The 17,434-nt window shown below is 44.8% G+C and overlaps 1 gene segment (V, D, J or C); it reads left to right on the top strand.

Moving 5' to 3' along the window:
• The window catches only part of LOC147234370 (Ig kappa chain V-III region MOPC 63-like), a 65,326-nt gene that overhangs the window by 17,903 nt on the left and 29,989 nt on the right, over positions 1-17,434 (top strand). The window contains 1 exon segment of the V gene segment in view: positions 12,739-12,752. Coding sequence covers positions 12,739-12,752 — 14 coding nt within the window.

The following is a 17,434-nucleotide window of genomic DNA, read 5'->3' as shown; positions in this document are numbered from 1 at the left end:
GTAACTATCAGAAACACAGTGATCTTCAGAATACTCTCTGGTCAAGCAGTGTGTCATCAGAAGAAGAGATAGCTGGAAGATGTTTATGAGAAGTCCCTTAAAGCAGGTGGAGCAGAAAGGCCATCGAAAGTCATCTGGCACTGATGTCCTATGACGCAGATCTGCCCAAAGGGTTCCTCTTTACTGAGATGACTGAACACCATTTATTCTACTGGTGACAAAAGGTGGCAGATAGTGGTCCTGACATGGATCCTTTTAGGACACCTCTCTGCTGGTTGAGCAAATGTGACACTGACCTCCTAAACCAGGGGTGCCCACACTTTTTCAACCTGACAGCTACTTATGACATGACCGAGTCAAAATGATCGACCGCCCACAAAACACATTATTTCTAAATATATTGAGAATCATTTTTATATGTACACTATATGCCTTGCATTACTGCATCAACCTATATTGCACAATACAACTCTGTACATGTTTTTTGTCATGACCTTACTCAGATGTCTTACACTGAATGGAATTAGCCAGGGTTGCATAGTCCGGACAGTAACTGCTGATAGCCAGCCTCAAGCAGACTTCCAGATGCTCATCAGTCATTGTGGAACGGTACTTTGACTTCATGATCTTCATATGGGAAAAAGCTGACTCACATAAATAAGTGGAGCCAAATAATGCAGTCAAGAAGGTAGCACATTTTCTGATGTTGGGGTACTTGTCCTCTGTGAGTAGGTTCCAGAATTGTCCATGAGCTCTGGCCTTCAGCTGAATGTCGACTTGAAGTGTCAGAATCTCATCCTCCACTCCAGAAGAGTTCAGGGCAAACAGGGTTGCAACTTTTGATGCCAGTGAAACAACCTCAGCATCTTCCTGGAAAGGGTAGCACATGAATGTAGCGACCGGCTCGAGTACAGCAAAGTCTTGAAAGCGTCTGTCGAACTCTGACGGACAACTGTCAATTTGCTTTATGTGGCGTCCACTGTCAAGCTGTGCACATGACTGCTCTTGTGTCTCCAGCTCTTGGTTCTGGAAGTTCTGGAAGTTTGCCGAATCATGGCGGTGGAGCTTCGAGGGGAGATGTTGCATTTTGCGTTTGAAAGCATTAACTGAGCTGATCATATTGATCACAGTTTTGTCCTTTCCTTGCAGCTCTAGATTAAGGTCATTCAGCATGTTGGTCAGATCGGTTCGGAGTTTGTTAGGAATTTCCTAGAGGTGAAAAGAATGTCAGATAGACTTATGAGTCTGAAACTGGACATTGAAGGTGTGATGCTCAATGTTGTTAGTGGCTATGCCCCGCAGGTGGGATGTGAATCTGAAGAGAAGGAGAAGTTCTGGAATGAGTTAGATGAAGTGATGCAGAATATTCCCAGAAATGAGAGAGTGGTAATTGGTGCAGACTTCAATGGACATGTAGGTGAAGGCAATAGAGGGGGTGAAGATGTGATGGGCAGATTTGGAACACAGAGGGACGGATGGTGGTAGATTTTGCAAAAAGGATGGAAATGGCTGTAGTGAACACTTTTTTCAGAAAAAAACAGGAACATAGGGTGACTTATAAGAACGGAGGTAGGAGCACGCAGGTAGACTACATCTTGTATAGACGAGGTAACCTGAAAGAGATCAGTGAATGCAAAGTAGTTGTAGGTGAGAGTGTAGCCAGACAGCATAGGATGAAAGACAGGTTTGCTGTTTCGCTCTCCTTTTTTTTTTCTGTCCAAGTAGGTGGTGCTTTTTCTTCTCTGCTTGGCGATCGTGACACTGTACCTTCACAAACCGGCTCGTCCGTCTTGAATGCTTCAGCTTCATTTGGGCTGCCACTGGATGTCAGTTGCTATGTTGGCATGGTTCCCCTTTCAATGCACGTGAGGTGGAGAAATTGCCTGTTTTGAGAGAGTAGAGTGACACGAGTGGCCTGTAGACATTTGGACATTGCTATTCCAAACTGTCCTGAGTGACAAGGTGCAGCCTGTATATTCTGCATTAATGCAACAGGGCTCAGAGTATCAGGCAGTACTGCCTAAAAGTTGTTACCGGAGGCGTAGACAAATTTTGTTTTTGCAATAGAAGGTGTCTGAGAGTTGGTGCACTTAGAACTTTCCAACACAAGAGCTGATATCACTTTAAAAACTAAAATCAAGTTAGACTGTTTCTTGGTCATTTCTTGTTCAACAGGAGCAGCTCCCAAAAAGCTCTGGTTTTGCACATCGTTCATGTCTGGAGTCATTTAGTGTTGGATTGTTAAATTGGCTGTCCGTTAATCGCTGGGAGTGATTTAGCTTTGTAACCATGAGTTGTACGTCGGTTGTACGTCACTGCAGCACCTGTTTATTCATCTGTTCAATTGGCACTGTTTCCCTCTATGTTGCAGGTAGTTCTGAGCAGCTGAGAGCGTTTAGTAAATGGCAACCAGTCGCAGCCCCCGATTGGTCCTGGGCGACGCCAGGGATGTGAGATACCCTCTGGGAGCCGGTGAGTGCTGCGTGGTCTCTTAACTGGAATTGCTTTTGGAGGCGGCAGCGGTTGTGGTTAAGCCAGACTGCTTAGGAGCCAAGGACTTTCCACTTTTTACCATTTTTTTTGCAAGCTGTTAATAAATACGCTTTCCCGTAACTCTTGTCTGCATACTTTCTCTTGTTTGGTCTCCCTGACCTAGACCGGGAATTAACGAATGCCATTAATGGCTCCTCGGTGGGGCATGGGCAGGGTCTCTGAGCGCAGATGAATGCACAGGGTTGGATCAGACAACTTGGACCAGGTCGGTAGAGGCCCGGTTTAACAACTGCCATTGGTGCCGATAGGCTACAAGAGAGGAAAAGAGCCAGGGACGGTAACTGGGAAAGGTAGAGTTGGCTAATGTGTTGCAGAGAAGGAAGGTGGATGTACTGTGTGTCCAGGAGAACAGGTGCAAACCTCGACACTTCGAAGATTTTGTTGTGATGACAAGAAGTGATTGGAGTTACCTTGATGGAGGAATGTTCTGGAGGGGAAATTGAGTCTGAAGCTGTGATGCTAAATGTTAGCGGCTACAGGGCGATGGAGTTAGATGAAGTCCCATGCAAGTTTGGTGTTTTATAAAGTAACTTAAGAGCGCAGGTAGACTACCTCTTGTACACATGAGGTCATCTGAAGATCAGAGTCAACTATTTTGTAGATTGAAATGTTCTCGCTGACATTCATCCGGTTTCTTGGAATGTCGTCTACTAGCTGGTTTATGTGAATCTATTCAACTATATAGCTGTTGAACACAGGATGTAAAATCTGGCTCAGAAAGAAGGTTGTGTTCCTGCATATCAATAATACTTCAAATCAGCTTGGCAGGAAGGATCCCAGTGCACTTGCTTGATATTTAACACATGTTTATGTGGATATATGTTTAGGAGATCTGGCACCAGTGGGCTGATCCTCTGAAGCAGAAGGTACTGGTTCAAGTCCATGTATATAGTATATATATATCTTTGTCGTCTGTAAGGAGATAAGTAATCCTGTCTATCATCGAAAACAACTTGCTGGATTACATTCATTCCTCTGGGCGCTTCTGTTTGACTGAACGGCAAACTAGAAATTGGCTTAATGTACCAAAAGTAGACTCCGTCTGGACATTCACAAATATGAAATAGTCAAAACAAATTGTCACTAAAGCTGACTGGCCACCGAAGTGATTGTGTGTTGGATTTGAATGCAGACTGAGAATTTGCATCCAGAAACAACCTTGAAGGTAAGAAGCCTTGATGGAATGTTGCACAACAGGGCCACTTTCATTTAGACATACACAACACCCTGTTATGCTGCGTCTATCAGTAACATCTGCTGCCCAGTCAGCATCACTGCAGGCTTGTATCTCTAGTTTGTCACATTTTCGGTAGCATAGTTCTTTGTTTGTAGTACCTTTCAGATATCTTAGCACATGTTTAGCAGTCACCCAATGCTCTTCAGTGGGATTTGCAAATGACTGTGATAACCTACTAACTATAAAACTCAAATCGGGCCTTGGGCACATAGATAAATAAATGAAACTTCCAACTATTTCTCTGTACTTCTTGACATCACTTAATGCACTTGCATCATCTGAGTAATCAAGTTTCTGTTCACATGGCGTTTTTTCTGGGTTTACAATCCTGCATGTCAAATTTCACAAGTAACCTTTCCACATATTTTCTTTGTGACATCTTAACACACTCTTCTGACTGATCAAAGTCAATACCCAGAAAATATGTCAGTTTGCCCAAGTCCCTCATTTTAAATCTAGCTGTGAGCATGATTTTCACCTCTTTCATTACTTCCTCATCACTCGCAGCGATGATTAAATCATCTACCCATATTATGATGATGACTTTGTCATTTTGGTTTTCTTTGACATAGACACAATGATCTGCTTCATTCTGAATAAAGTCATTGTCAATCAAGTAAGAATGGAGCATCGGATTCCAATTACGACCTGCCTGTTTAAGGCCGTATAGTGACTTTTCCAGTTTACACACCAGCTTCTGTTTTGTATTTGTTACTTCATACCCTTCTGGTTGTTCTACATAGAGCTCATAATCCATGGGTGCATGAAGATAGGCTATCTTTACATCCATTTGGTGTAGTAACAAATTTTCCTGAACTGATTTCTGCATTAACACCCTTACACTTGTCATATTTGCTGTTGGAGAAAATGTTTCCTCAAAATCTGTGCTATACTTTTGACTGTAGCCCTTAGCGACATAACGAACTTTACATTTGTTTGTGCCATCTTCTTTTTTTTAGTCCATACACCCACCTTTCCCCCACTGCACACTTGCCTTGGGGTAGCTGTGTTAGGGTAAAAGTGTTGTTCTCTCTCAATGACTCCATCTCTTCGTCCATAGCTTTCATCCACTTGTCAGCATTAAGTGAACTCCTTGCCTCTTTAAATGTCTGTGGGACACCACACGCCAGTCGTCACTCATTTTGACCATGTCTTTTCCTTCATTGAAGATTACCGTTGCTCCGCTTGCTGTGGCGGCCATCACAGAAAAAATGTCCTGTGGATAGGAAGGGATTGGATAGGAAGGGATGAACAGCGCGTTTCTCAGTGTTGCTGTGTGGTGACGTCCTCTGCTGTCTATGAGGATCACCGCTGCCTCTCCCCGCTGCTTCACCACGCCTTGACACTTGGTCCCGTCTGCCAGCACAACATGGTGTGTGTCAGCTCTGAAAGTCTCATCGAAGCTCTTGAACTTTGTCTCATCCGTGATGATGTGGGAAGTAGCGCCCGTGTCCACCATTAGGCCTTTCATCTTCACACCACGCTCTGGAACGATGTCCGGTCTTCGGTCAAGAAAACATACGATGTGTTGCCCTCTCCCTCTGAGAGATGAGATGAGAACAACTTTATTAATCCCGAAGGAAATTGTTGTGCCAGAAAAAAACAACTTCTTCCTGTTCAGCGTGGCCTTAATGTCCTTAGTCACCCAGGGTTTGTTATTTGTGAAACAACGCACTGTCTTGGTGGGGATGATGTTGTCCGTGCAGAAGTTCACATAGTCCATAATGCAGTCAGAAAGTTTTTCAATGTCCTCTTCCTGATCGTCGCAGAGCACATCCCAGTCAGTCATCTCAAAGCATCCCTGAAGAGTCAGTTCAGCCTCCTGAGAACACCTTCGGACAGTTCTGGTGATCACAGGTTGCCGCTGGACTTCAGGAACATAGCGAGGCTTTAAATGGACCAGGTTGTGGTCTGCCCTGCCCAGAGCAGGGAGAGCTGTGCAGGTGTATGCGTCCTTGGCATTTGTGAACAACAGGTCCAGGGTTTTACTGTCTCTAGTGTTGCAGTCCACAAACTGTTTGAAAGTGGGCAGAGAAGATGACAATGTGGCGTGGTTAAAATCCCCAGAGATGGCTATGAAGGCACTGGGGTGCTGAGTCTGGAGTCTTGCGACCGTTGAGCTGATGACGTCATTACCCCGCGGCGCAACGGCAGACGGTGGGATATAAACCGTTAAGATGATGGCGTGGGAAAACTCTCTGGGCTGATAGTACGGCCGGAGACTCACTGCCAACAGTTCGATGTCCGGGCTGCACACACGCTCCTTCACCGTGATGTGTCCGGGGTTGCACCACTTGTTTACAAACATGGCGACACCTCCTCCTTTCTTCTTGCCGCTGCCGGCACAACTCCGGTCCCCTAGCACCAACTGAAGGCCGGGTAAACTCAGCACAGAGTCCGGTATGTTGCTGTTTAGCCAAGTCTCTGTGAAGCACAACACCGAGGCCTCACGAAACACACCGTCGCTCCGTGTGAGTGCTGTTAACTCCTCCAACTTGTTGTCCAGCGATCTCACGTTTCCCATCACAATGGAGGGGAGATACGGTCTGTATCTCCTCTTCCTCAGCTCCCGTCTCCTCGCCGCTCGGCAGCCCCGGTATTTCCTCCGTAGCTCCTTAGGGATTTCGTGCCTTTCCCCCATCCCGCCGCTGCATCTCAGCTCCATCAGCTGATCCCAGGTGTAAACAATGGAGCCGTTGCGCTGCTCCACCAGGATGTGGCTCGAAAAAGTGCTCCAAGCACCGCGAAAACAAGAAATAGAGAATGGAGCAACATCTCTTGTTTTGGTGCAGGACACACATGGGTTTGTGGCCCCTGAGACAACTGGCTGTTGGTACGATGCCTACCAGTCTCTTTGATCTGGCAGAGGATAGAGGATATAGGAACCACACAGTGATGGAGGGGAGATCAGGACACTTGATGGTTGCGAGGTAGAATTGTAATCACGCAACCTCCTTCTTCTTCTTCTTCTTCTTTCGGCTTTTCCCGTTAGGGGTCGCCACAGCGAGTCAGCTTTCTCCATCTAACCCTATTCTCTGTATCTTCCTCTCTCACACCAGCTACCTTCATATCCTCTCTCACTACGTCCATAAATCTTCTCTTTAGTCTTCCTCGAGACCTCTTGCCTGGCAGCTCCAATTCCAGCATCCGTCTACCAATATATTCACTATCTCTTCTCTGTACATGACCGAACCATCTCAGTCTGGCTTCTCTGACCTTCTCTCCAAAACATCGAACATGTGCCGTCCCTCTGATAGATTCATTCCTGATCCTATCCATCCTGGTCACTCCCAAAGAGAACCTCAACATCTTCATCTCTGCAACCTCTAGTTCTGCCTGCTGTCTTTTGGTCATTGTAACAGTTTCTAGTCCATACATCATCGCTGGTCTCACCACTGTCTTGTACACCTTTCCTTTTATTCTGGCCGATAGTCTTCTATCACATAGTACCCCTGACACTTTTCTCCACCCATTCCAACCTGCTTGGACCCGTCTCTTCACCTCTTTTCCGCACTCTCCGTTGCTCTGGACTGTTGACCCTAAGTACCTGAAATCCTCCAGCTTCTTGATCTCCATTCCCTGTAGCCTCACCGCTCCACCCGAGTTCCTCTCGTTCACACACATATATTCTGTCTTGCTGCGACTAACTTTCATTCCTCTCCTTTCCAGAGCATACCTCCACCTCTCTAGATTTTCCTCTACCTGTTGTCTGCTCTCACTACAGATCACAATGTCATCCGCAAACATCATCACGCAACCACTGGTGTAAAAATAAAGAAAGATAATAAACTAAAAAAACTAAAAAAAACAGTCCAGCAATTCTATCGACATCTACTGTTTTGCAAAGGTGGTGTTTGCCCAATTCGTCTAACAGGTCTCAAGTCAAACAATGCCAGGACATGGTTTAGCTGATCTGCAGCCATACAATTTTGAAATGAAAATAAATAAAATTGTCAAGAGCAGTAAATACATGCACAAGGAAACAAAAGATGATTCTTAGGATTTCTGCAGATATAAATCCATGTTTCCGTGAAATGACCCAACGGTGAGAAAACTGTAATTACATCATTATATATATATATGTATTCCAGATACATTGAACCCCACACTTGTTTGAAGTGATGTTTAAATTTCATTGTGAAGATAAAACATAACATGTGTCTATGAATGACTGTATTTGGGGAAAAGGTGGAGTTAAGATACAACTTAGTAAGTAGTTGGTGACTTTCATGAAGAACAGGGGAATATTGCATCACAAATGGAAGGTTAATTGACAGCAGGTGATGTTAGGCAAGTTTGCAATGACTAATCAATTACATTCACCATCCTCCACTCCAACATGCAATTAAAGCCTCTTCAGTAGCATTCTGTCAATATCATATAGTATTTGAGACCATTTTGTTTAGTGAAAATACTTGACATCTAAAGACAAGGATTAGTTTTCCTTGAAAATTGAAATTAACATTGAAAATTCACGAAAAAATAACATTTTGGCTTCCAGAAGTATACAAATAAGAACACTTGTGAACTTATGAAGTGTTTGAACTTGACTGTTTCAGACATTGAAGTTGTGTAGAGCATATATAACATTTGTATAACAGCTAAAATCTGTGATCTGTACTCATTTTCATCTTCTGTAACATCTGTGGATCAAGGCCAACTTTAACACCTCAGGTTATCAGATGGTGAAGAACTGAGGCTTTTTCATTGCCATTTGGAGTGTCCATCAGCATCACCTCCATCCAGTGGGACTGGGTGTAGATGCACACAGAGCCCTGTCTGTCAGTCTGCAACACCACGACGTTCTCCTGTCTCTGCTTGGTGAGATAAATCTTTCCTGACCAAATGGCTATTTCTTTTTTCCCTTCTGCTGGATTTCAGTGAATTTCATATGTATTCTGTAGAATCACGTCCCGTTCAACATATTTCAGCGCCAGACACCAACTTTAACGATTTCCAAAGTTATTTCCAATTGGGCCAAAAAGCTTCAGTTTGGTAGGATCAACACTTGTTGAACAAATGGCTATATTGTTTATTCCTATGGCTGGATTTGAGTGATTTTAACATATATTGTGCAGAATAATGTCCTATTCTACATATTTCTGCATCAGACACAAGCTTTAAAGAATTCCAAAGTTATTTAAAACTTGTGCCATAAAGCTTCAACTTGGTGAGATGACCACCATGGCCATCATGTCTCTATCTTTTGTACCTGCGGGGGTTTTTGATTGATTTTGAAATATAGTATGTAGAATCATGTAACCTAGTTGAAGATAGCAATATGTTAATCAATACTTGAATGAATAAAAATAAATAATGGGTAAATTGTCACAATTTTTAATAGTCTTATAAGTGATATAAAAAAAGTCCAAATGGTTTTAAAATATAATTTCATATTGTCGGTGAATTGATTTTTCATTTAGTTTGATAGTACTGTCAAATCAAACAATCAAGAGTGATTTTGTTCCTGAAGTTACTAGAAAAAAGAAAAGAAAAACACCACAGTATAGGAAGTCATGCTGTTGAGTTGATCAAGTCATTGAACAAAGACAGATATAAAGTATTTCTGACGTTTATTTTATCTTTCATAAATTTTTGGTGATAGACTGTGGTTACTTTGAATATTTTCCCGACTGGATGTGACATTGGAGGGAGAACCTCCCTGCTCTTCTGTTCTACTTGCTTTTGGGGGACGTGGATTTTGATCTGCAAAGGAGATACAGGTTTTTCAGCCGTCTATATAGAGTGGATCTCAACATGGTCGTAACATGGTGAATTTGGTAACTATAGAACGATATATTCACCTTATGTTTCATTTTATGTGACATATCTTGAATAGGTTGACTTGTTAGTCTGATTGTAATAGCATTTGAGAGTGTTCGTTTCCACTTGGGTTAATTGAAGTGCTTAATGTAACTCAATGGTTACTATAGTTGAAATAACCTGCTATTAGGAAGATAAAACTACTACTGGATTTCTTTAGTTAGTTAGTTAGTTAGTCCTCTTGCAGGAAATGCGTAGAGCCAACCGTGGCTACCAGGTTTTGTCAGCATTTAGAATCAGTTTTAGCTGCACTAGTGCGAGCTGAATCGCATCAAAAGTTTCTGCACAGATTCAATTGCTTTCACAGGGGTGGATCCAAAGCAGTAGATGATTGTGTCATCAGCATAAAGATGAACATTGGCATCTGACAGATTTTTTCCTAGTTCATTAATGTACAAAATGAACAAGAGGGGTCCTAATATTGAACCCTGTGGCACCCCCTTTTGGACACTCAAAGAGAAACCAGAAACCAGACCATCACATTTAACGCACTGAGTCCTGTCACTCAAGTAATTTCTAAACCAAGAAAGTACAGAGCTACAAAATCCAAAACTGCTGATCCGATGCATTAAAACAGCATGATCTACAGTATCAAAAGCTTTCGACAAATCAATAAAAAGCCAGGCACAATATTGCTTCTTATCAAGAGCAGAATGTATGTCATTGACCACCTTTGTGGCTGCTGTGATGGTACAATGTTTTTTTCCTGAAACCTGATTGCAAATTTGAAAGAAGTTCACTAGAAAAACTTTTAGCTGATCACAAACAAGGGGTTCAATAATTTTTGATAAGACACACAAATTGGATATTGGTCTGTAGTTACAGTGGAATGAAAAAGTTTGGCCACCCCTAATCATTTTCAAGATTTTCCTTTATAAGTCATTGGTTGTTCGTCTCAGCAATTTCAGTTTAATATATCATATAGCAGACAAACATAGTGATATTTGAGAAGTGAAATGAAGTTTATAGGATTTACAGAAAGTGAGCAATAATTATTTAAACAAAAGTAGGCGGGTGCATAAATTTGGGCACCCCAACAGAAAAATTACATCAATATTTAGTAGATTCTCCTTTTGCAAAAATAACAGTCTCTAAATGCTTCCTGTAGCTTCCAATGAGGGTCTGGATTCTGGTTGAAGGTATTTTTGACCATTCTTCTTTACTAAACATCTCCAGTTCAGTCAGGTTTGATGGTTTCCGAGCATGGACGGCCCGCTTTAAATCACACCACAGATTTTCAATGATATTCAGGTCTGGGGACTGAGATGGCCATTCCAGAATGTTGTACTTGTTCCTCTGCATGGATGCCTTAGTAGAATTTGAGCAGTGTTTAGGGTCGTTGTCTTGTTCAAGTATCCAGCCCCGGCGCAACTTCAACTTTGTCACTGATTCTTGAACATTGTTCGTAAGTATCTGCTGATACTGACTGGAATCCATGCGACCTTCAACTTTAACAAGGTTGCCAGTCCCTGCACTGGCCACACAGCCCAACAGCATGATGGAACCACCACCAAATTTTACTGTGGGTAGCAAGGGTTTTTCTTGTAATGCTGTGTTCTTCCGCCATGCATACCACCTCTTGTTATGTCCAAATAACTCAATTTTAGTTTCATCAGTCCACAGCACCTTATTCCAAAATGAAGCTGGCTTGTCCAAATATGCTTTAGCGTACCTCAAGCGACTCTGTTTGTGGCGTGTGCGCAGAAAAGGCTTCTGCCATATTACTCTCCCACACAGCATGTCCATGTGCAAAGTGCGCTGAATAGTTGAACAATGCACAGTGACACCGTCTGCAGCAAGATCATGTTGTAGGTCTTTGGAGCTGGTCTGTGGGTTGAGTTTGACTGTTCTCACCATCCTTCGCCTCTGCTTATCTGAGATTTTTCTTGGCCTGCCACTCCGAGCCTTAACTAGAACTGTGCCTGTGGTCTTCCATTTCCTCACTATGTTTCTCACAGTGGAAACTGACATCTGAAATCTTTGAGCTAGCTTTTTGTATCCTTCCCTTAAACCATGATGTTTAGGTTATTTGACATCTGACAGTTGTTTTGAGGCTCCCATGTTGCCACTCTTCAGAGAACATGCAAAGGGAGCAACTCGCAACTGGCCACATTGAATACCCTTTCTCATGACTGGCTTCACCTGTGTATGTAAGTCAAGGGTCAATGACCTTACCAAACAAATGTTGTGTTCCAATAATTAGTGCTAAAGGTATTCAAATCAATAAAACAACAAGGGTGCCCAAATTTATGCACCTGCCTACTTTTGTTTAAATAATTACTGCTCACTTTCTGTAAATCCTATAAACTTAATTTCACTTCTCAAATATCACTATGTTTGTCTACTATATGATATATTAAACTGAAATTGCTGTCATGAACAACCAATGACTTATAAGGGAAAATCTTGAAAATGATCAGGGGTGGCCAAACTTTTTCATACCCCTGTAGTTAAAACCGCTGGGTCACCTCCCTTTAGTTAGTTAGTCCTCTTGCAGGAAATGCGTAGAGCCAACCGTGGCTACCAGGTTTCTCCATTGGGGTCTGTCGTTGGCAAGTTGCCGTGCCTGTGCCAGGCTCACACCGCAGGCCCTGAGGTCTTGGGCCACAACATCAAGCCAGCGGGTGCGGGGGGCACCTCTGGGTCTTCTCCATCCGGCTAGCTGGGGATTAAAGGCCAAGATGGAGCTTGTGGGGTGTTCGGCAGGCAAGCGGATGATGTGGCCATACCAACGAACTCGCCGCATTGCTGCGAGGCGAGATGCTGGGGGCTGCTGGGTTCGATCCCTTAGGGTCTTGTTGGTGACAAGCTGGGTCCAGCTGATGCCTTCTAATGTCCTCAGGGCCCTGGAGTCAAATCCATCAAGCCTGGCTGCCAGCATGTTGTTCAGCGGCCAGGTTTCGGAGCCATAGAGAAGGACAGAGATGACTGAGGCATTGTAGACCCGGAGCTTTGTCACCCGGGATATGTGCCGGTGTCGCCACAATGGTCTCCACAGGGACTGCATGACTGACGCCGCAAGGGCACGGCGCCGGTCAATCTTAACTTTGAGATCTCCGGTGTTTGATAGGGTTGAGCCGAGGTACTTGAAGGAGGCGACAAAGTGGACAGGGGTGCCGTCGAAGAGGAGTGGTGGTGGATCAGGTCCCTCTCCTATATGCATAAGCTTGGTTTTTGGCCAGCTTATCTTCAGGCCGAGTTTCCTGGACTCCTCATCAAAAACATGGAGGGCTTCACGAAGCTGGTCAGCGGTCTCGCTGAACAGCGTGGTGTCGTCTGCGTACTCGAGATCCCTGAGGGTGTAGCTGCCTATGGGGACCCCAGGGATCCGCTCAGAGACTTTTGTCATCAGATGGTCGATGACACAATTAAAAAGTTCTGGCGCAGCGACGCAGCCCTGCCTCACCCCGCTGTTGATGGGGAACCACTCAGAGTTCCGGCCATTCACACGCACACAGCTTTCGGCTCCTTGGTAGAGCTGCCTAAACAGTGTGGTTATTTTGGCCGGGACTCCGAGGGATGTCAGGATGTTCCAGAGAGAGCCGAGGTCCACCGTGTCGAAGGCTACTTTCAGGTCGATGAAGGCGATGTAAAGGTGCCGATCCTTCCTGAACTCCCGGGCCTTTTCAATTATGAGCCGGAGGGCAGAGATGTGATCTGTGGTAGACCGATTGGTCATGAAACCGGCTTGCTGTTGGCGGCGTCTGCTTTGGGTTGCAGGTAGAGCACGGGTTAGTAGGACGCGGGTGAATAGTTTTCTGGGGATGGAGAGGAGGGTGATTCCTCTGTGGTTGCTGCAAGTCAGCTGATCGCCCTTATGCTTCCAGAAGGGAAGTATAATGCCCCGCCTCCAGTCATCAGGCAGCGACTCAGTGACCCACACATGGTTGATGATTTGTGTGAGCCAAAGGATGATGTTGTTACCTCCGGCCTTCAGCATCTCAGCTGTGATGGAACATAGGCCAGGGGCTTTGCCGTTTTTGAGCTTTGACAAGGCTGCCTTCACTTCGGCTGGGGTGACCGGGGAGATGAGAGAGTCCGGGTTATTGTTGGGGTGGGTGGTGGAGGTTTCTGGTAGGGGAGGATGGTTTAGGAGCTCACTGAAGTGCTCCTTCCAGCGACTGAGGCAGTCAGCTTCAGTGGATAGGACGTTTCCGGCCGTATCCTTAACCAGGAAGCAGCGCTTGCGGGGGCCTGCTTTCCCTTGGCGGAGCAGATTGAAAAGCTGCCGCAGGTTGTTGTTTTTGGAGGCTGACTCCATGGCTGTCGCCTGGTTTCTCCAGTATGTTTCCCTGTCTTGACGGATGGAAATGTTCCGTTGGCCGTTGAGGCGCCGGTACAGGACCATGTCCCCACGCAGTCGAGCAGCTCGTCGGCTGTTGACGATGTCCAACGTGGCTTGGGAAATCCAGGGCTTCTTGGGGGCTGGTCTTGTTCGCCCGGCGGCTCCCTTCGAAGCCATGGTCACCTCGCTTTTAAAGTGAGGCCAGTCCTGGGACATCCCGCTGGTGAGGGCGCTAAAACGGTTTGCGATGGAGCAGCTGTAGCGCTCCATGATGGCAGGGTCTAAGAGACGGGAGGAGTCCAGCTTGGGGGAGGCATTGGCTGAGGCCCCCGCCTTGAGCTTTAGCCGCAGGTCGGCTATCAGCATGCGATGGTCGGTGTTGCCAAGCTGTGCGCCTCTGAAGACACGGCAGTTGGTAACCGATGTCTTCCAGCGGCGGGAGATGAGGATGTGGTCTATGGCTTTTTTTGTCTTCCCGTCCGGGCTGTACCAGGTCCAGTGGTGGATTCTCTTTCGGGGGAACCAAGAGTCAGCGGATTTCTTTACACTAAAATAAATTGATTTGGAAGATAGATAACTAGGTAAAATAAAATAACTTACTGCTTGAACGATTAAGAGTAGCATAGATTGGAGGGTTTTAGGACAACTAGTGTGCAGATAATGTCCTATTAAATCAAATCAAGCCGCAGGTATGGTAGATATACCTTGTGGTCAGAAAGCATTTATCTCAGTGCTGACATATGTCGAATAGGACATGATTCTGCACGATATACGTTGAAATCACCCAAATCAAGCCACTGGTTCAAAAGATATAGCCATGTGGTCAAAAAGCTACTTATCTTAATGAGATGAAGCATTATTTTTACATAATGTAAATAACGTATGAATTCTTTCAAGCTTGTGTCTGGTGCTGATATATGTTGAATAGGACATGATTCTGCACGATATATGTCGAAATCATTAAATCCAGCCTTGGGTTCAAAAGATCTAGCCTAGTGGTCAAAAAGTGATGATCTCACCGAGTTGAAGCGTTATTTGTACAAATTGTAAAAACTGTATGACTTCTTTTAAACTTGTGTCTGGTGCTGTAATATGTTGAATAGGACATGACTCTGCACAATATATGTCAAAAATCACTCAAATTCAGCCACAGGCTCAAAAGATATAGCCATATGGTCAATAAGTGCTTATCTTAACGAGTTGAAGCGTTTTTGGTACAAAGTGAAAATGATTATTGAATTCTATCAAGCTGGTGTCTGGTGCTGACATGAGTAAAATAGGACATGTTTCTGCACAATATGTGTCAAAATCACTGTTATCCAGCCAATGGTTCAAAAAATATCATCATGTGGTCAAAAAGTGCTTATCTCACCGAGTTGAAGCGTTTTTGGTACAGAGTGTAAATGAATAATGAATTCTTTCAAACAGGTTACTGTTAATGAAATATGTTAAGTTGTACATGATTCTGCACAATATATGTCAAAATAACTGAAATCCAGCCACAGGTTCAAAAGATAAAGCCATGTGGTCTAAAAGTGCTTATCTCACCAATTTGAAGCTTTTTTGTTACAAAGTGTAATTAACTAATGAATTGTTACAAGCTGGTATTGAGTTGTGAAATATATTGAATAGGACATGATTCTGCACAATATATGTCAAAATCACCGTAATCCAGGCTCACGTTCAAAAGATAAAGCCATATGGTCAAAAGTGTTTATCTCACCGAGTGTCAGGATCTCACAGGGCTGGGCCCAATTGGTAATCAGCGCCAGCTGCCGCTAATTACCCGGCTCCATAAAGAGCAGCGGCACGCTCTGCTCGGGGCCGGGGGATTCGCGAGGGATCAAGAAGGCTCGAGAGGGACTCGAGAAGAGGTCCCAGGGCTGGAGGATTGTGGGACCCTGCCTGAGACCCTGCCTGAGACCCTGCCTGAGACCCTGCCTGAGACCCTGCCTGAGACCCTGCCTGAGACCCTGCCTGAGACCCTGCCTGAGACCCTGCCTGAGACCGGAGGATTGTGGGACCCAGCCTTGTGCGACTCTGTCTCGGGGCCGGGGAATTAACAGAGACCCTGCCTGTGTGGGACCCTTACCCTGTAGCTCGACCCACCATGTCCCCCTTGTCTTGCCCTACCTGGTGTGGTTCCCACTTCGAGTCCGCCCCATGACAGCGAGTTGAAGGGTTTTTGGTACACAGTGTAAATAAATATAAAATTCTTTCAACTGGTGTCTTATAACTGAAATATGTTGAATATTCAATGATTCTGCACAATATATGTCAAATGCACTCAAATCCAGCCACAGGTTCCAAAGATATTGCCATATGGTCAAAAAGTGCTTATCTCACCGAGTTCAAACGTTTTTTGTACAAAGTGTAAATAACTAATGAATTCTACCAAACTGGTGTCTGGTGCTGAAATATGTTGAATAGGACAAGATTCTGCAAAATATGTGTCAAACGATAAAGCTATGTGGTCAAAAAGTGCTTTTATCACTGAGTTGAAGTGTTTTTGGGGAAAAAGTGATAATAATTAATGAATTATATCAAGCTCATATCAGGTGCTGAAATATGTTGAATAAGACATGATTCTGGACAACATATGTCAAAATCACTCTAATCCAGCCACAGGTTCAAAAGATAAAGCCATGTGTTCAAAAAGTGCTTATCTCACCAATTTGAAGTGTTTTTGGTACAAAATGACAATTTGGCACAAAGTGACAAAGTGAAAACAACTAATGAATTTTATCAAGCTGGTATCAGATGCTGAAATATGTTGAATAGGACAAGATTCTGCAGGGCTCCAGGGATCCTCCAGGGCTTGGAGAAGCTCACCACCTGGGCACACATGCACTTCAAGCTGGAGAAATCCAGGTCTCTGGTCCTGAAGGGTGGAAGGGTGACTGACCGGTTCCGCTTCTCCCTAGGAGGCTCCCAGATCTTATCAGTCACGGAGAAACCTGTGAAAAGTCTTGGCAAGATCTTCGACTGCTCCCTGAAAGATACAGCCTCTAACAGGGCTACCAAGAGTCAGCTGGAAGGCTGGCTAACAGCAGTGGACAAGTCAGGTCTCCCGGGGAAGTTCAAGGCATGGATGTACCAGCACGGTATTCTGCCCAGGATACTGTGGCCCTTGCTTGTCTATGAATTTCCTATATCCACCGTGGAAGGGTTTGAGCGGAGGGTCAGGAGTCACCTCCGACGCTGGTTGGGGCTTCCCCGGAGTCTCAGCAGCATTGCCCTTTATGGCAATAAAAACAAGCTGACCCTACCAATCAACAGCCTTACTGAGGAGTTCAAGGTCACCAGGGCAAGGGAGGTTCTCCAGTACAGGGAATCAAAGGACCCAAAGGTTGCTCAAGCCGGCATCGTGGTGAGGACAGGCAGAAGGTGGAGGGCGCATGAGGCGGTGGACCAGGCAGATGCTCGGTTGTTCCACAAGGGGCTTGTAGGGTCCGTGGCAACTGGTCGGGCAGGCCTGGGAACTATTCCGACAACACACCTTAGGAGGCACAAGGGTAAGGAAAGGCGGGACCAGG

This window comes from Fistularia commersonii, chromosome 4 (genome assembly GCF_037954325.1).
Source record: "Fistularia commersonii isolate RoL2024-O1a breed Wild chromosome 4, RoL_Fcom_v1.0, whole genome shotgun sequence".
In the NCBI taxonomy this organism is placed as follows: Eukaryota; Metazoa; Chordata; class Actinopteri; order Syngnathiformes; family Fistulariidae; genus Fistularia; species Fistularia commersonii.
The sequence above is the reverse complement of the archived record's forward strand: the minus strand, read 5'-3'. Positions and strand labels throughout refer to the sequence as shown.